Source organism: Juglans microcarpa x Juglans regia, chromosome 6D, assembly GCF_004785595.1.
Source record: "Juglans microcarpa x Juglans regia isolate MS1-56 chromosome 6D, Jm3101_v1.0, whole genome shotgun sequence".
Classification (NCBI taxonomy): domain Eukaryota; kingdom Viridiplantae; phylum Streptophyta; class Magnoliopsida; order Fagales; family Juglandaceae; genus Juglans; species Juglans microcarpa x Juglans regia.
Window position 1 is genome coordinate 25,390,464 of NC_054604.1, and position 21,218 is coordinate 25,411,681.

General features: G+C 33.1%; 1 protein-coding gene across 3 annotated transcripts; it reads right to left on the reverse strand.

Moving 5' to 3' along the window:
* Positions 1-17,652: 17,652 nt before the first annotated feature.
* On the reverse strand, positions 17,653-20,388 carry LOC121236038 (54S ribosomal protein L51, mitochondrial-like). Of its 3 annotated transcripts, none has more exons than XM_041132530.1 (4): positions 20,274-20,388; positions 19,645-19,724; positions 18,132-18,238; positions 17,653-18,041 (listed from the first exon to the last, which is right to left on the reverse strand). In XM_041132530.1, the coding sequence occupies exons 2-4, from the start codon at positions 19,722-19,724 to the stop codon at positions 17,869-17,871; spliced, it is 360 nt and encodes a 119-aa protein (XP_040988464.1). In that variant the 5' UTR covers positions 20,274-20,388; the 3' UTR covers positions 17,653-17,868. The 3 variants fall into 3 exon arrangements, with proteins under 3 accessions (XP_040988464.1, XP_040988465.1, XP_040988466.1); XM_041132531.1 differs by having other exon boundaries at positions 19,645-19,728; XM_041132532.1 differs by having other exon boundaries at positions 19,645-19,764.
* Positions 20,389-21,218: the final 830 nt, after the last annotated feature.

Genomic DNA, 21,218 nt, shown 5'->3' on the forward strand with positions numbered 1-21,218 from the left:
AAAGAGATTTTATAAAAGTAATTAAATCTTTCTATAAGGACCGAAGAAATGCACGAATCATTTCAATTATTATTATTATTTTTTGTAATATAAGTAGATGAAACATATTAGATCAATTTTATAATAAAAATAATTTTATAGTTTAATATGTTTGTAAATTTTTTATCTTGTACGAAAAAATTTCCCATTTTTCGTGAGATCTTTTTTTGCAAACCAAATATTTGCAAATATTTCTCTTACGAAAAATCTTATTTGCAAGTTCGCTTAGTGACACACCGAATATACTATTATTGTAATCAAGCTAAATCAGTCTAAAAATAAATTGTGTATTTATTTTATATTGACTTATAAGTATCATAAAAATGACCTTTTGATCTATATTTCTTAATTTTATGATAGCTGGAAATTAAGTACATGAATTGATCGACGACCCCTCATCATCTCTATTAATTAATCTAGTCTATAGGAATTAGTTTGCCTACATTTAACCATAATTTTGGACATGTTGCATCTTTCTCTTCTTCTTTTTCCTTTTTAGGATATGTTACATCTATCAACCTCGATGTCTAATAGTCAAACGAAGTACTACGTCTTTCTCACGTGAACTCCTGATTAGATGTTTAGAGAATATTATAAAGAGTAATGATAGTTGTAATGATGAGAGTATATACATCACTTTAAAAAATAAATAAATATAAAATTTACGTGAAAATAAAATTTTTTTTTTAATAATAAATTTTATTCTTTTTTAAAATGATTGCATAACGTTTGTATACTCTACAACTATATATAATATTACTATATTATAAATAGCAGTAGCGATCCCATACCTTTGGTCTTTTTATTTCTCTCTTCTAGGTCCTATATATAGGCATAACCCTGCACCATGACACAGAGAGAGAGATCAAACACCAACAATTTATCGTGTGCTCGTTGGTTGTTGCATGTTCCAAGCTCATGATGTCGTACTGATCATTTCTCTTTTATCCTTACCCTACTTTCGGTATCATGATTCAACTGATCTTTTGGCACCGAATTGTTGTGATTGCCCGAAAAATAAAAATGGCTGAAGTATGGGAATGGCTACGGGGATATCCTCTATCCTTAAATATATAAATGCGAAAAGTATGGGAATGGGTACAATGTTATTATCGCAAGATTCACAACAACTTGATGCCAAAACTACCTTATCCTCTCTCTCTCTCTCTCTCTCTCTCTCTCTCTCTCTCTCTCTCTCTCTCTCTATAGTTTAGTTAATTTTGAGTGTTACAAGGTAAGTGTTAATTTGTAGTAATCCAGAAAATTACATATATAAGATAAAACTTATAGTACTAGCATTATAGACCTGAGTTCTAGAGAGAGAGAGCGCACATACACACATACATACACATACATACATATATATATATATAATATCTACTATATATGTCCTATTCTCACCATAAAAGGGAAACGTTACAATTTACAGGGATCTAATGAAAGATAGAGCACAGAGAAGCGTAGGTCTATATAATGAGCTCTAGAACATATATATTCTACAAAATTTCTATCAAAGGAAATAGAAATGAGGTGACACATGTAGACTACTTTTCTTAAATTGAAGACTAAAGCCAAGCTCTAAGTTTCATTAGAGAACAAAGAAGTTAATTAGGACTAAACCCTAAATTATAAGCAGCATATTCCTATTGAAGCTGGAAACACCCAATTACCTCCATTTCTCACGTGCTGATAAGAATATATATATAGGATAAAAACATAAACTTGCCTTCATAAGCTCATTCTACATATATAGAAAGGCATACCTTAGCCATACAACCATATACTACAACAAAAGAGGGTTTTTGAGACGAAAATTTTCATCCCAAAAAACTGTGATTTCATCCCAAAACACTTTTTGGGACAAAAAAAAATCGTCCCAAGGTCATTCAAATATCTCTATCCCAAAAAATGATTTTTGAGACAAAATTGAATAAAAATGTTCGATAACGTTGGAACAGAAAATTTTTTTTGGGACAATTAAATTTCATCTCAGATATACAGTCAAACGGACAAATTATCATTACTTTCGACCGTGAGCTTATGTTCGAACGCATTGGATTGAGTGGTCGATCAAAATACATTCATTCAAACGGTTGTTGGTCATTTGAATAGTACTAGGAATTTGATTTTATCCAATAATGAAAAACCAAATACACATATGCATAACATCTTAAAAAAAAAATTACAATTTGTTCAATAAATATAAAAGTAGTCTCAAAAGTGCTAACTAAATAAATAAAACAGTCGTGTCATCATATAGAAACAATTGTAAAATATTTATAAATTAAATCAATTGTTTAGAAGCTTGAATTGTTGTATATAAACATCTGCATTTGGAGATGCATCTCTCTTATAAACTCCTCTTGTTGCTGTTTTTGTTGTAGTGATAACTACTATCAATTTGAACATGCATCCAACCTTCATGATGCCATCTCAAACACCATGAGAGAATGTGTAATCACGTTCCTTCAAACAACTCAACTAAGCCATATTGCTATCATGAATTAATGATCTTGACGTTACGGCCGCCAACAAATCACAGCCGATGACGGCCACTCAATGCGAACACCAAAGCACATCTGGCTCCTTTCACGACCACCTATATATGAACGCCCAACTACCATAATTTAAGGCCTAAGACCACTCATATAACATGAAAGAGGCAACACATGAGTACTAGTAGTACTTGTATATATCAACCTGCTTGAGATCGATCCATGTTTCTTAATTGGGTAATCACCCGGGTTATATGCATGTAAAAGTCTCCAATTAAGTAGAGTCTAATTATATATGTCTCTCTTTGGTAAGTATAACGTACGTACTGCCGGCCTCAATTATTAAACAGTACTACTACATTTGGTATGAACTCCACCAAATAATCAGACGCTTCAATATCATGTTGCAGTCATTAGCATTCATGTACCTTATAAGTGAGGTAGAAATTAATGCAAGCCACGTGACAAAATTCATGAGAAAGTTGCCTATGAAGTGTATATATATATATATATATATATATATATATATAAAGCGAACACCTCGTGAAGAAAAGCATCACATGATGAATTCTTATATATATATATATATATATATAGGAGAACTAAAGTCTTCCTAGTTGATAGATAAGGTACATATATAGGTAGAGGGTGGCTGATCATCAAATCTTGAGATCAAAACGAAGACAATTTAAATTGAATTTAACACGAATTAAAGAGAAGTTTGACTCATAATGCATGAATTATATAATTAAATTCATAGTCAGAGACTCAGAGCAGTTGAGGTGTGGAGAGTTGAGATATGAGGTCACAGTGTACGTACGTGTGTATATATATCATATATATTATATATCATGTAGACACAAAATACGGTCTTAAACGCTGGCAGATACAAAGAAATTTTGCCCATTTAATGCTTGTGAATTATAAGTTGGAAATCCTTCTAGAAGAAACGATGGATGAATTAGCGACAGCTAGCTTGTACGTGGACTTAAAAAATTGTCATGTTCTCGTTTAAATTTGAGTATTTTAAATAGAAGAGATAAATATAAATGAAATGTGTAAGTATTAATATTGTTGTCCGAGTGAATTTTTTAAATATTTTTTAAATATTGCAAAAACTTTGTATACATATATACATATATATACACACAAGGGAACGGCCCAGGATGCGTTAGCCCTAGCTAGGGTGCACCTGACATAATGATTTAAATAAATAAAAATAAATAAAAAAGTCAGTAGCTTATTTATCTAGAAAAAGAAAATACAAAGTTAAAGAAAGACAAAAAATTAAGATTAAAAAAAATCTAAACTTCAGCAAAGTATGAGCATTAGTCTGCATCCATATTGGATTATCTATTTACTCTCTATATAATAATAAAATATTATTAATTTTTTTTTTTAAAAAAATTTGAAACAAAAGAAAAGGAGAATGAGTACACGATCAGAATAAAAAGAACATGAAAAAAAGACTTCAATTCATGTGCGCCACGGGGCTATTAAGGGTCTTTTGGTAAAACATGATCTTTCATTAAATTCTACAAGGGAGCTACACGTCAAATGGTCAAGAGTCTTAAGGACTTTTTGGTAAAACAGGATCCTTCATTAAATTTTACAAGAGAGCTACACGTCAAATGGTCAATAATTTTAAAGGCCTTTTGGTAAAACAGGACTTAATAGACTTAACGAAAAACAAGAAAAGTTAATAGAAAAATAACAAAAGTTACTATTTATAGTTAGATAGTCACTTATTATAATAGAGTAGATATATATATAGAAAATTATAAGAAACCCGGCCCACAAATTATTTTCAAACAACATAATTAAAAATCAATCTAAAACAAAATGGTTAGCCACCCTCACATGAGAAGGCCAGGGTCACCCACAACCTCTTTTTATTAAATTACGCCTAGGCAATGGGGGCCTGTCCCCCGGCCCGTCCATGTCTTAGAAATTTAAAAAACAATGGTTCAGGATGCAAGTGGATATCCTACTCGCCCAGATATCCACTTAAATTTACACAGTCCTTTTGAGCAATGTTAGAACACTTAAATCCGTTGCTTGCATTCTTCCTTCCCAATATATATATACATATATATATACATATATATATATATATATATGTGTGTGTGTCTATACTAGTTGATGGTGCAACGTGCAAGGCACGTTTTCTTCGTTGTAAGAAAAAAATTCTGGAAATAACATCAATAAACAGTAAATAAAAGAATAGTTCGAGGACTGTATTGCAGTCCTAATACATGAAATGACCATCTTATCCCTATTTTAAAGTATGAATTGACTAAATTACCCTTCCTTCTCTATAACCTAAATCTGAAGCAAATCGCACCCAATTTTTCCCTCTACGTTTTTCCCTCTGCCATGCATGCCCCTCGACCCAAATGACTCTCTCCTCCACCATCGACGACCACCCTCAACCCACCATCGACAAAACGGCCTTCTCCACCATCGACTGCCAACGACGTCCTTGGTAATTTTTCCTTGCCGAAGACGACTCTCATTCTCTACCTACTATGGATTTTCTGGCTCTATTAATATTTGTAGTTCACACTTATTTCTCTGCTTCCCACCCCTTAAGACGGAGAATAATATTACTCTGGTAAATATGTAGAGAGGTGGATGAGTTTGAGGTTTTGAGTCAATTCAAAATATTAAGATTTCGTCCCAACACTCAGAGGTTTTGGGTTTAATACCGATTGTGTTTGTAGAGAGGCCTCAGTCCAATTCAAACATTCTTTCAGTTTTGGTGTTTTATAGAATTGGATTCAAACCTCATTAGAAAGAGATCATAATGATCACCATTTGTTGAAAATAAAATAATTTTTACATCAAATGGACATGTTTTCCCTCACACTAGTTTAAAAAATTTGTATAAATTAAAAATAAAAAATGGGCCGAATTGATTAATATTGTGCTAAACAAGGAAGTAAAAAGCCTTGCAGGAAATAAGAAATTGTTGGTTCACCTAACGACAATTATTGGTTCACCTGCTACTTTGATCTCTTATGTGGGTATAATGATTGATGATGTGGGTATAATGTTTGGTGCTTGCTCTTGTATGCATCATGTTCTTTCCAATTTTACGACAAGTTTTTTCACCAAGAGAATGAAAATGAGTATATATTGCCTATGTTAGAAACATAATCGTACTTCTAAACTTTGTTTCTAGCATTTATTAACTTTTGTTTCAATTGTTTTCTATTCTTGGTTGTCAAGTATTCTAATTTGTTATGCTTTAAATATATATTTTTTTTACTTTCATGTTGTCCTTTAAATATATCAAGATTGTTCTTGATGGAGAAAGGGGAAGAATGCACATCTAGTAGGCGACTGTTGTTTTTTTCAAAAAGCAGTAATTATATGGATACCCCAAATGTGAGAGATGATGAGGTAGTGACTGATAATCATGGTGTAGTGATGGAGAATGATGATGATGATGTGGTTTTAGAGCCAATGCCGGGAAATGATGATGATGGGGTTTCAGAATCAACGTCAGGGATGTTTTTTAAAACTGAGAAAAAACTCATTTACTACTACAAGCAATATGGGAGACTGGTTGGATTCAGCATAATGACCCAAAGAAGTAAAAGGAAAGATGATGAGAGTGTTAGATATATAACACTTGGTTGTGCTCGTGGTGATAAGGCAAGGAAACGTATTACCAACATTTTTAAACCACGCCCGACAACGAAGACTAATTGTAAGGCGAGAATTAATGCAGTTTTGGTTGATGGTGTCTTACATATAACTATTGTCTGCAATGCACATAACCATGGGTTAAGTCCACAAAATGCAAGATTTTTTAGATGTAATCACGCAATTGATGATTCCGTGAAAAGGCAATTAGATATTAACGACAAGGCAGACATAGGTATGGCCAAAAGTTTTAATGCATTGGTTGTCGAGGCTGGTGTTTTGAGAAACTTCCATTTATTAAAAAATATGCAATGAATTATATTGACAAGGCTCGACACCTTAGACTTGGCAAAAGAGGTGTTGATGTACTTCGTGGTTATTTTGAGAGGATACAATATAAGAATGATGGGTTTTACTCATCGATAGATTTGGATGATGATGGTCGATTGAAAAATGTCGTTTGGGCCGATGCACGCAGCAGAACAGCATATGAGTATTTTGGGGATGTTGTGGCATTTGAGACAACATAACTAACAAATAGATATGGCATGTCATTTACCCCATTTGTTGGTGTTAACCACCATAGACAATCAATACTTTTGGGAGTAGGCTTGATATCAAGTGAAAATACTGAAACATTTGTTTGGTTATTTGACACTTGGTTAAAATGTATGGATGGGAGGGCACCAAAAGCTATCATCACTGATCAAGACAGGGCTATGAAAAATTCTATTGTAATAGTCTTTCCAAATACTCGGCATAGATACTATTTGTGGCACATAATGAGAAAACTACCAAAGAAATTGGGCCCACATGCTAAATGTAAATGTGGTTTGAAAAGTGCATTGCATAGATGTGTTTATGATTCCCAGACTTCTTACGAGTTTGAGAAGTCTTGGGAGGTGTTTATTGACACTTACAATTTGAAGTAAAATGCATGGCTTCAAAGTCTCTATAGTGAGTGAATGTATTGGGTTATCATATACATGAAAAATACATTTTGGACTGGGATGAGCACAACTCAAAGGAGTGAGGGCATGAATGCATTTGTTGATAGATATGTACATTCAGGGATTACGTTGAAAGAATTCGTCGATCAATTCGACAATGCACTGAGGAAGAAAGTAGAGAATGAGTTGGCAGCGGATTTCCACTCATTCAATTGCACAATCATTTGTATATCTCATTTACTCGTGAAGAAAAATTTCAAGCAGTATACACAAATTCTAAATTTAAGGAAGTGCAGTTAGAAGTAATGGGGATTATCTACTCTCACTGGGTTGTCATAAAAACAGAAGGGGCAATTACCACGTATCAAGTTAATGACCAAGGGGAAGTTGAAGACGACATCAAGAAGTCAACTTTGCAAGTATACTTCAATGAAGATGAGTGTGAGGCAAAGTGCATGTGTGGACTATTTGAGATGAGAGGGATTATATGTAGGCAATTTCTTTCAATCTTCGCCGTAAGGGATGTCCAAGTGTTGCTGAAAAAGTATATTATGGAGAGGTAGAGGAAGGACATTAAACGTAGATATGCTCTCATTTGAAGCAGTTACGATGACTTGAGTGGTAAACCAGCTGCTAGTCGGTACTCTAGTTTGATAAAATTATGTTTCAAAGTAGCTACAAACGCATGTGAAAGTGAAGATAATTCCCTAGACATGACACAGAAGCTAAAGGCAATGAATGAGATTTACACTAAATCGAAGCCCCAAGCTACAGTTGCAAGCACTCGTGCTTCCATTGATGCCGAAACTAGAAGTTCGAAAAAAGTGTTGAGCCCTCGTATTGTCAGAGCAAAGGGAGACCCCCATCAAAAAGGAGACAACTTAAAATAGAGAAGTTGCAAACTAAAAATAAAAAAGCTGGTGGCAAGCGACAAAGAAAGAATGTATGGAAGATTTAAATAATATGATTTTGATATAGTTTTAACAAATTTATGAATAAGTTATGTGATTTGTTTATATATTCAAATGTAGCCCTCATCACGGACAGAAAATGTATTAAACCCCACAGAATCGGTAATACTACACGACGCACCAGAAGTTGTTGTTTCACAACTGCCTGGTACACAACAAAGCGTTATTTTTCAAGTAAATGTTAAATAATATTCCCTTTTGTCTATATTTTGAACAAATAATGCAAAGTTTTGCATTATATTTTACAAAATATTTCTATCTACTTGCAGGTGAACTTCGCATGTCCTGGCCTTCTCGATGATTGATGAAAGATATGGTAGACTATTACCCCCATCAAAGTACTTGAGATTTGAAGACGCTGTAAACTGTTATGTCGACAAAAGTTCATAACTTCAGCTGTATAACTCTACTTTGTATTCTTGTAAACTTAGTGTATTGTTGTGATGTTGGATATTTATACCATTTTGAAGGTATGAAGTTATGTTATAGGTATAAGATATGTTATTATTTTTCAGAATGGGGATTGATCAAAGTGTTGGATGTTTATATTAAAGTGTTGGTTCAAAGTTATAATGTACTGGGTTTTATTCAATATAGAACAAAATACATGAAATATAGTGCAAGAAAAATACTTCTCATAACCATTCATAATGTTTACAAGTCTAATGGGTATGAATATTACAATATTGATAAAGGTTGTAAATCTATCTATTACAACCTACTTAACAACATTACACAGTTTGATATACACTACTATTAATTTGTAACTGTTCTTGATCCTATCCAACAACAAAATATCAGAATTGCAAGTCCCCAATACACACAAGGTCACATGGGTGTATGGTTAATATCTTTCATTACACCATGAAGCTCATCCTGATCATTTTGGATGTCATCTTCCGATTTTTGAATCTATACCCTTACACATTGGAGTTCTTCCTCCCATTTTTGGAATTCTTCCTCTCTTTTGGAGGCGACGTTCTCTTTCGCACAACTTTTCCTTCATTTTCTACTTCAATATATGCCCATAAAAAGTACTCGCAGTATGACCTTCCCTGCATAACATCTAATTAGTGTGAGAAATTACAATTAATATAACAATATCTGAATAAAGGTTGCACACACAAATTTGTTTAGTGTTACCTCTATTGTAATTTGGACAAGAATAAAAAAGTCTGCTTGGATTTTTAGGTGTTTTCGATAATTCTAAACGTGTCATCTCTCCGCATAGACATTTTGGAGCATGATTCGAAGAAGATGAAGAATGCGATAAAGACATTGCGTATCAAAAATATGTTATGCTGGAAATGTGTTATGCCTACATGAGATAATAATCTCTTAGTACTTGCTAATATCAAATAGTAGTTATGAATGAAAAATGAATTGTCATATTAACTTGGTTGTTCAATTTGGCTATACTGATTCAATTAGCTTTTGGACCTACTGTGTTTACTTATAAGTGAACATACAAGTGCAATTGCTGGTCCAGCAAAAGCAAGAAAGAAAAAGAAGTTCAACAACGGAATGAGAGGAAAAGCTAGCTAACTTTAAGCGAATGTTTCTTGTACGATTTAGAATTTAAGACACATATTACTATGAACAAAGAGGCATATATTACTATGCATTTCCTGAGTTTGGGTAGCTAGTACATTCTTCCTTAAAGTTCCCAAAGTTTCCAAAACAAGGTAAAAATCAATAACAATGAAGGACATATGATAAACCTCTTTCTTGCCAATTGCAGAATAATGGATAAAAGATAGTAGAATTTAAAACCACTCAGTTCACTACATTAGTCCATTTTGAAAGATTGGTCTTGAGAAGATGGCATATAAGGCTTTTCTAGTAAGTGCAAATGGGCATTCTTTTTTAATGGGTAAAATAAAAGTGTAAATGAGTATTCTTGGACCAGATTGATATCTAGTGGTAATGAGAGGGATAGAATGACATGAAAGCATATTGATGGGTATCATGCTCTTTTTTATAAGAAGACAGGTATACCTAAGGTTTATGCATGCAGGTGCAGCACCTAATGTTAAGACACAAATCAAGCACACATATGTAGAGAAGTTAGTGGGAATTATATGTTTAGCTCACAACTAGGGCCATTTTATTTGGTAGAATTTTAGTGGTGTCCATTTTCAGAAGAAAGCCTTTTGCAAATCACTTACACAGTTGGTAAATGATAGTATTCAAGTAATAAGTGAGTTGCAAGAAGCCTATCAATAAGTCTGCAAGTTCAAATACATACGCTGCAAGCATAAATTACCATATAGAACCCATTCACAAATTTGAACAAACACGTAGAGTGCACAATAAAAACCAGAAATATTTTTTACAAACAAGTAAGGATCTTAACACATTTACAAATAAGAAAACCAATTCAAGATTCACGCTCAAGCGAAGAATTACATGCAGAAGAAGACACTAAAAGAAACCAATATCCCTCACCATTTCAAATCGTAGAGAAGGAAATCTGTGATACCCCATATGATATGGATAAGGGTAGGTGGTGTATGAGATCCCACATTGCTTGGGAAGGAGAAGTTCTTGCTCTTTATAAGGTTCTAGTGGAGCTCCAATTGTATCATTGACTAGTCCTTTTGGAGTATAGGCCATGTGGTTTGGGCCTTCCATTGGAACGTTACAAAATCTCTCACCAAAAACATTTCAAATCGCAGAGAATGGATGAAATACTCTATGAGTGATGATAATGTAGCTTGCTCAGGGGAGCGGCGACGGCGACAGCGACGCTCGATGGGCTTGGGCAAGCTTCGGCTATGGGTATGGAGATGAAGGGGTCTGGGGCGAGGGTCTTGGCCAGAAGACCTAGATCAGGTATGTTCTTTTCCTTTAATGAAATGCAGTGTTTCATTTATAAAATGAAACAATGCGTTTCATTTATGGCCTGCAATGCAGACCCCGAATGGGGGACTGCAATAAGAATAATTCTAAATAAAATGTGGTTGAAAATAGGATAATGTAGAGTAACATAAAGACTTGGTATAAAAATCTAAAATTTGTTGAATTGAATAGCAATGGGTTAATGAATAAGGTGGGTGAAGAGTAGCATCCGAAAATATGTTTTTATGTTTCTTGTCCAAATCCTTTAATTCAAAACAATTATTTGCACCGAAAATAATCAAAATGTCACCAAAAATGCGAAAAACTATGTCTACCTGTGCAACGTAGAAAAGGGCAATAATAATCTTATATTCTACAATAAAAACTAAATTCTATCATTTGAAATCCTATAATGCTATGCACTGAAAATAGTCCATTCTAAGAAGTAAAAAAAAAAAAAAAAAAATCCCAAAATCAGTAATCATTACATTTAATAGCCAAAGATTCGTAAAAAGTCATCTTGTCTAGCATCATTAATCCTGAAACAATCCAAAATTGAAAATAGCTTAACTATCACTCAATAATTTTCTAAAACCATCTTGCCATAGATTCAGTCCACTAAGTATCACATCCTGTCATCTTGTCAATCCAAATTTAGCACAACACAGAAAATTACCTTCAAGTATATTCTAAGATCATTTTACACTAACTAAACATAGGTACGATGCAACTGTTTTTTGGGACAATCAAAATAGTTGTTATATAGTTAAGGTGATGCATACATCCAGGAGTAATGTTGTATATCATCTGCGATATGAATGGAAAGGACATTGAATTTTTTGTTGCGTCGTTGCCTCCACTAGTCCATGACTATGTTAAGTTGCATGGTCCATTGTTTTTCAGAAGTTCTCGCTGGCCGCTGCCTTGTCTTGCGAATAAGGCAAATGCTCATGCATGGATCAAATTTTGAGTGTTTGCATAATTAATACAGAAATAAAATCTTTAATAAGCACCAAAAATAGCAAGCATCATAAAAAAATATAACTGGTGTAGTTTTGTGATTGTTGTTAGCTTGGTTTAAATATTAAACGTGTCGATTGTATTAAATACTGGTTTTGTATGTTTGGTTAGGAAATTTATATGATCGAAAAGCATAAAAGTAAATGAGAATCAAAGTGCAATGATTATCTAGGAAAGAATTGAATCAGACTTTGTGATGTTTGTGTTAATCACATTTGTTGTTATGGTAAATTGTTATTGGCGCATTTTTATTAAGTTTTTTGCGGATTGAAAAGAGGGAAAAGAAATTCTGGCTTAGAGAATACTTATAATGGAAGAAATTATATTGTGAGTGCTAGATGGGTTGCATTTCAAGACAAAATGTTGGAACTGATTGTTTTTTAAATTCTGATGTTTTTTTAATTACATTATTTTTTTAAACCCGCCATAACAAAATTAAAATGTTAAATGTGAAATGCTCTAAAGAGATGGATCGTTCTATGCAAGAAAAAAAAAATTGTGAGCATCTTTTTAGAGCATTTAGTTATTTTGATTGTTGAATTGTTAGTTGAAGGTGTGGAAGAATTTTTGTACTTAATATTTTGTTGCCATCAACATCTTTGAGAAATGTAGGAAAAACATAACATCCCCATAACATTACTTCACTATTTTATTAAAATCTTATTCATTTATTTGCTCCTTTTTGGGGACAAAAGAAACATTTTTGGTTTTTTTGTTTTACTATTACAATATGTTTTGCCTTCTTGTAGATAATACAAAAAAAAATTTAGACCATAGAACCTTTGCTGTTTAATTTAATTTTAGATTACTGTTTAATTTTAGATAATACAAAAAAAAAATTTAACATCACATATATGCAGATTTAATTTATAGTTATTGGTATAATACATTTTGGGTTTTTTTTCTTGGAATGAGAAGCTAAATATAGTTGCATAAGGATGAATTTATATGTTTAAATGTCAAATCCTTTAAAATGAAATGTTTCTTGGTTTAATATAATGGAACTGAATGTGATTTTTTTTATAATTAATGATCAGAAAGATTTATAAAATCACCTGTAGACACTCAATCAAACGGTCAGCAAAACGACACTCAATCCATCGTCAAGGAAGCACAACCATGCATGTAAAAAATATAACAATAAATTTGAGGAGAAAATAAATCTTCATTTCCTAAGAACAACCACTACACTCAACCAAACAGTCAAGGAAAGAATACTTAAATCCATTGTCAAGCAAACACAACTATGTAAAAAGATATAACAATAAGTTTGAAGAGAAAATAAATTTTTATTTCCTAAGAACAACCACTACACTCAAGCAAACAGTCAAGGAAAGAACATTTAATCCATTATCAAGCAAACACAACTATGTAAAAAGATATAACAATAAATTGAGGAGAAAATCAATTTTTATTTCCTAAGAACAACCACTACATGTGACATTCATGAGTCATTAGAAGAAAACTCCTAAGCCAAATGCTTATCTGATTTTACATTGATAACCTATGAAATAAAATCACTAACGATCGAACAGATTTTAACGATAGGAACAAACTGTTATAGCAAAAATAGGACATTTTTTTTTTATTAATCTAAACCATTCAACGTCACTTATAGAAACATTGAGAAACCAAATAAATAAAACAAACGATGTGGGCTTTGTTGATGGGAATTCAGTAGTGCCATAGTATGGGTTATGCAAATATTATTATTGAGATGGACTCAATGTTGGTAGTTAATTGGATTAGGAAAATGCTAGATATCCCGCAGGGGGCTCCTGCTGGGGTCTAGCAAGTGTATTTCTATGTTTCTTTTTTAAGTTTTTTTTTTATATAAATTTTTTTAACAATTTTAAATATTTTAAAAAAATAAAAAATATCATAATATTATTAAAAAATATTTTCTTAATCACAAAGTAAAATAAAAAGTCAAAAAAAATTTTTTATGACTTTTTATTTTACTTCGTGATTAAGGAAGTATTTTTTAATGATTTTTTTTTTTTTTACTTTCTGATTAAAGAAGTGGTTTTTTAATGATGTTCTAAATTTATTTTATTTTTTAAAAATATTTAAAAGTATTAAAAAATCTATATAAAAAATAAATTTAAAAAAAAACACATGTAAAACAATACTACACCCCAACAGGGGCTGTAGCATTGTCCATTGGATTAAAAAAGGGAAATGCAACATATAGTATTTGGAGGATTTCTGGGAGGAAGTCAGAAGTGTTCTATCTAGGCTGAATTTTCGACTTCAACATGTCTTTCGGGAGGGGAAAATGGCAGCGGATTTCCTTGCTCGAATGGGAAGTAGTGGCTGCAATATGGACTGGTATACAATAGAGGAATTGCCATACAGGCTGAAGGGTATTATTCGAATGGAACGAAGTGGGTTGGCACAGTTACGGAAGGTTAGATGCCGCTCGGGTTGAAGGGGCATGGTAGAAGATTTACACGGTCTGCACAGAGTTTTTTATTATGGTATATATATAATGTTTGGTTGGTTTAAAATCTTTTGATTGGTCATTTCATTGTATTCAGGGTATCCTCTACCAAAAGTGAGGGTTTTATTCAATAAAGATCCTGGAACTTGGATTTTAAAAATAAATAAATAAATAAAACAAACGATGAAATCCAAAGAAAAATTCGAATTGCTTTCCATACAAATTCAGAATCAAGTCAAAACATAATATTAACAGCCAAGAAACAAAAATCGAAAATGTCAAATACCATCACACTCAGTCGTTTTCAATACAACCAACATGGAAAAAAAATGAAAAACAGAGAAATTAAGAAAGGAAAAGCGATAGACAGAACACAAAAAATGAAGAAATATGGAGCAAAAGTACAAAAACTTTCGGACATAGGAGTGTGTGTGAAGTACCTTTCAGATTCATATTTCGTAGAAAGGAAAAAAAATAGGAACAGAAAGGGGCATACCCACACGGCACCGCGAAGACCAACAAACAAATACCCAGCAGCAAATGGAAGTTTTTTTTTCGGCACCTCACCTTCGAGATTCCACTAATTGATGGTAAAAACTGAAATAAAAAATGTCAACCTTCTCTCCAATACCTTTACGGTCAATGCCCTTCAACACGATCAACACAAAAAAAAATAAATGGAAGATGCAAGAATGGAGAAAGAAACAGTGAAAAAGGCATGAACAAAAACGAAGAAAAAAAACACAGCAAAATCCAAAAAAAAAGGAATTGAAAGAAGTATACCCACAGTGCACCACGAAGACCAACGAAGAAAACCAATCAAGATAAACCCAGGAACGAATGGAAGCTGTTCTTTGGCGCTTCACCTTCGATGTTCCTCTTGCAACCCTCTCATCAGCCGATGTTCCTCTTGCAACCCTTCGAGAATTGAAAAACATAGCCTTCAACCCTCCCATCAGCCGGCCAATAAATTTACTTTTCTGACAACACATCACACCATCGCACTGTGCAAGAACCAAAAGTGTAAAACCAAATGCAAAATAAACCAATTTCGTTCAGACCAAAACAGAAAATAAAAGGCCAGCAACGAGCAACACAAGAACAGAAGCTAAGCCCTGTCGAGAACAAATGAAATGTAAAAGAAGCAAATTCAAAACCAGTAACTTCAGTCAACAGAAGCAAAAATGCATACATGCGATAAAGCAGGGACAAAAAGGTACAGAAACGATAAGACAAATCATCAAACAAAGGCAGAAACGTAAATAAGAGAAACATTGAGGGATAGAAGTGGAAAGCAAAGATCCGTAAAAAGAACTGTTCATTTATGGATAGACTCTTTTATAATAGTAGTAGATATATATATGTCACTTTGTACTAATCGAATATACTCAATAGGCCAAGTATTATTCTTATTTGTTTCCTTAGGAGAATGTATATGAGTTCAAAGAGTGAAAAGCTTAATTCTATACAATGGAGAAGGCCGCTTATCTATCGATGGCTATAACTATAAAAAAATAAAAATAATGATAGTCTTACCACTCTTATACTACCCTTCTACTACTCTTTTTAATTTTTTAATTTTTTTTTAATTTTTTTTTTACTTAATGGTTAAGATATTAGTAAAATTATATATTTTTTAAATTTTTTCTTAATAATTAAAGATAATAAAAAATACTTAAAAGGAATAAATAAATAAATACACTAAAAATAGTAAAGTAATGGTAAAAAGATTGTAAGTCTATCATTATCCTAAAAACAAACATAAAAAGTATGTGCGTCAAACTACTATACCATACAAGAGATCGTAGACAAGGAAAAAGAAGCATTTTCCCCTCTTTCTCCCCCTCAAGGGATTAGAAAGACATGGGAAGAATGTGTAGGCTGGTTGTGAACTCCATACTAAGTGGTGTGTATTGATGGGATATGAAATCTCGTATTGTTTGGTAGAAAAAATTCTTACTCTTTATATATAGTAGTTTAAATGGAATTTTAATTGTATTGTTAACTAATCTTTTTAAAATATACGCTGATATATGACTTAGACCCTCCCTTAAATCATTACAAATAGTACCAGAGTCAATCTCAACCAAATTCAAGAAACGCAAATAAAATACGAGATCGCACATTGCTTTATGGGTCCTGGCCAAAAATAGAATAGAAAAACAGTGTAAAGCAATAAAAATATAAAAAAGAACCGCATGACTTTGATAAGAAAACTATTATTCTTTATTCTGAATTTTGTTGTTTTTAGTTGCACAAACTAATACATCATGTGATACACCGTACTAAACGATGAGTATATGCGGCATATGAAATCTCACATATCTTAATTGGGCCCAGACCAAAAATAGTTTAATAAAAGTAGTGTAGCTTAAAAAAAAAAGGACATACTTTTGATTAGAGAAATATTATTCGTTATCTTATATTTTTTTCATATTCAGTCACACGAATTAATATGTGTCGTATTTTAAATAACTAGCCATTAAGTGTTGACTTATAAAGTCACTTAAGCATACATCATCACTTAGTGCGACTAAAAATAACATAAATAAAGATAAAAAGTAATATTACTCTTTTGATTATTACAGAAAAATCATTTTCATTTCATAAATATAAGACTAATCAGAAGTTTCGGCCAAACTTCAACTCTATATATCTGTACACACTATTTATGGCTGTCTATTAGGAAAAGACTTTCGTTTACATGTGATTGTATTGCTTTCTTTTTGTGGAGCCATGGTTTTCATGGATGCAGCCAATTAAGAGGTTGAATAATATATATATAAAGACCTATTTATTTAATTAGCTCATCAGTTTCTTGTGTCCCTAAAAACGAGTGTTGCTATTTTTTAAATGATTAAATCAAAAAGAAAATATATTTGTAACTATGAATTGTGCAACCGTCGCGTAATCGCTTTGAAAAAAATAAATAAAACATAAGACGCATAAAAAAATTAATTTTTTAATAGTAAATCTCACTCTTTTTCAAAACGATTATGCAGCATTTACGCACTTCACGATTGTATGTAGAATTATTCATTCAAAAGTTGAATACCAGGTTTCCCTCTTTGGATTCAGAGAATACATCTGAAGTCAAAACTAGGTTTTCATTTTTTAGACAGACGTTCAAAATGGGGGGACAAATGAGGTGGAGTTCTATGTAATCAATATTATGAAAAAAGAAGCAAAAATCATTGGTTTCTCAGATTCACACCATGCTTATTAACAAGTAAACAGGATCGACGGGAAACATGAATACCCAACCATGTCATTATTCAGCATGAAACAACAGGTGGGGTAGATGCCATAAAAGTGTTAAAAAAATGTGAGCAATATGCATACGCATGCATCAGATACTCATATATTGCAGTACCCAAAGTTAACTGATAACGACCATTAAGTTACTAGAATGGATGGTTCCACTAAAGGAATCCCACATGGAGCTGTTCTCTTGTGCCTCAAAATTTCACCTCCGTTGTCCATGTTCCCTGAACGCTAGGGTGTTTTGTTACGTGTCTTGTCTTCAATTTCACTACCTTCCTGCCCAATGCATTCCTTAGCCTGGTTGCATGTAGAAGGATGTCTTCCGGATCCATATTCTTCACACATATCACCCGTTCATTTTTGTTCCCTGTGCATTTGGCTCAAGAAATCCTTATTTAAACTTCAGGAGTTGTAAATTCACATGAGGAAGGGGGGGTGGGGGGAGGATAAGTCTTACGGTAAAAGGCTTTCAAATGTGGATGCTGCCCACGAATGAGTTCAGTGACAACTTCTAACTGAGGATTTTTCTCTCTAAATGAGGGTAGATTTGACTCCATAAATGCCCTGTCATAATGATTCCGTTAGATAAGAATACGAAAGGGAATCACTAGATAAGAAAACGTGACTCCATAACCAACTGAGCCCATTAAAACAAGCAAATGAAAAGAAAAAAAAAAAATGAAAGAAGATTCACATAATGCATTCAATTATCAATTTCCACTACCTGAAAACAAACTATACACCTCTTGTCCAAGCACTTCTAAGAGCTAGAGGCTCCAAAAATAATCAGGCATTCCTACAACAACTTTGTTGAGATAGATGAAATTAATGGATGGGTGGACACAATTTTCATGACTGAGACCCAAGCTAACTTCATTATCATTCAAAGTATTGACCTTTAGATGAATCTTCACCAATTGGATAAATAAGTACTATCTCCATTTTGACATCAACGTTTTATCAGTATATTGTCACCAACAGTGTAATGAAGCTTGAAACAAGTACCTAGGGATGATCTAAAAGAGCAAGCCAATGGATTTACTACCTGGGTACAAAGTACTACATATAACTCCAAGAAAATTTAAAGAATGCTTCAAATCACATTAGGAAGTTATATGAAACCTATCGATCTGCAATTCCAAGATAACTTCATTATGGCCCGTAAAAAGAAAGTTATATGTGATAGTGTATTGCCACACTATAACTTTGTAACTGCATTGATTTCCAAACCGATCTTCACATTCTACCAAACAATTCTCATCAGAAATTTAATAGGTCTAAGCTGTCATGACTCCAGAGAGGGAAAAAAAGTGCAACAGTGAATTACCCTGCCTATAGTCTAATGAGTTTTGAAATATCAGAAAGTGATGCTATTCATGAAGATGCTATTGGTCACATATAGTCAGCCCAGTAGCCCAACATGCAAATGTGTCTGGTTAGGAATACATAGAGAGAGCTAGAGTTACAAAGTCTACGGGGATTCCCCGCCAGCCAACTATAAAATTCCCTAGGTCACTGTTTTCTGCATACATTAAATGACTGGTGAAAATTACAATTTTAGACATTCCCAAGACAACACACACACACATAATGCGATAGTTTTCATTGTTGAATTTCTATTGCAGAGATGTCTTCTCTTAAAAGACTTCAAGACCAAAAACAAAACTGTTCAATTGTATCTAGCATGCTCACGTTTGAACTCAAGACCTTCCAACAAAGCAAGGTACAGACCTTTAACTTCCATTTCTAATATCATTCTAATAACTCATAAGAAATGGCAATAGACCAATTTATTATGCCGAACAATCAATATACAAGAACAAACCACAGGCTCCCTTGCAAATGATTATACGGTAAACATTAAAGCATACTCAATCATGTTCTTCCACTTCAAACAGTTTATCTCAAGAAATAAAAACATTTCAACAATCAATAAAATGCATATGAGAAAATTAGCTTAAAAGGCATACCTGATGCCCCTACTACTTCCACCCCAATCACTATAGCTCACAATCAGCTTTTGAAGTTGCCATACACCTCTCAAGGCCATCTGACTTTAAACGTGATGCGTTATTAGAGAAATAGAAACTCTATAAAGATTTTAAAAACCTGAATTAAGAAAGTTTCAAACTAAAATATGAAAAGGTAACTAGGAATAGCTAGAACAGCGCTAATCAGAGCAGACCTATGCATAAAGAAGAGCGGAATGCAACTGAATACGAAGATTATTGTTTTTGTTGTAATTTTGTCAAAAGGGACTTGTACTTTCCATGTACTCGTCTTTGAAGTAAACAAGAAAATGATAAGAAATTTTCTTAAATGTATTTCCATAATGATAAAGGTAGCTGTATTTCCTCGACGATTTTTGAACATCTTCATGAATTCTTTTAGGTTTTGCCAAAAACGAGTTATTTTATTTTGTATTGAAATTCAAAGCCATTAATTTCGCACATGTACAGAACATTCAGATTTTGGGGGAAAAACGCGTGATTCGCTCAAACTGAGAACAACAGAGAGAATGGTGGTTGCAAAGACAAACTCACTCGCAGAAGCATTTCAAAGAGAGAGAAAGATCTGGAAAAGGTTCCTGTAGACTTACCTTCGTTGATCACTGTAACAACCGCCGGCTAAGGAGGAGGAGGAGGAGCAGGTGGGAGCGACGGCAGCAGGCAAGGAATGGGCGGCGGCAGTCAATGGAGTCAAGAACAAACCCTTTCTAATGTGTTCAAGTGAAGTGGAGGCAAGTCTGGAGGGTGCACGCGTGGAGTCATGGGCCATGGGCTTTTCATTTTATGTTGGGTCTGGTTAGAGTAGTGTAGTGTAGTGAGAGTGTTATTTTATTTTAATTGTCATGAGTCATTCCAGTGGGCCGTAGGCCTGAGTCATTAGTCCATTTTTTTCGATGGAATAGTATTAGTCCTTTTAAATGGTTGAGTCCGTATGTAATAGCCTTGCATGGCCCAGCAGTAGAGTCCTTATTATTGTATTCCCTGGAACGTGTAGAGGTATCAAACAGTTTAATCAAAGGGTAATGATAGACGTAAGGTAATGATACACTTACGTCTTTATAGTTGTTTTACTATCCAGTTTTTTTTTTTTTTTTCTCTTTTTGTTATTTGAATCTAGATTAAAAATCCAAGATTATGACTTTCTTGCATAATCTAGAAGAAAACAAAATTTTTTATAAAATTAAATTTATTTTTAATTAAATTACATGATTATGTTGGTTGATTAAATTTATTTTCTTCTAGATTATTCAATGTCATTTTATGAGATTTTCAATCAAAATTCAAAGAGCAAAAGAAAAAAAAATAACTGAGTAATGAAGCAATGGTAAAGGAAATGTAGGGCTATCATTACCCATAATCAAAACCCTATTTCTCTTTCTCAGACTCTGGAAGCCCTTTTCCCTCAAAGAAAGCAACCACATTTCCATTTCTCATGTTATTATTTCTCAATTTATCAGTTGTGTTACAAGTGGTATCAGAGATACCGATTCTCTGTATCTCAAATATTACAAACATGGTTGAAGGTACAAGAATGA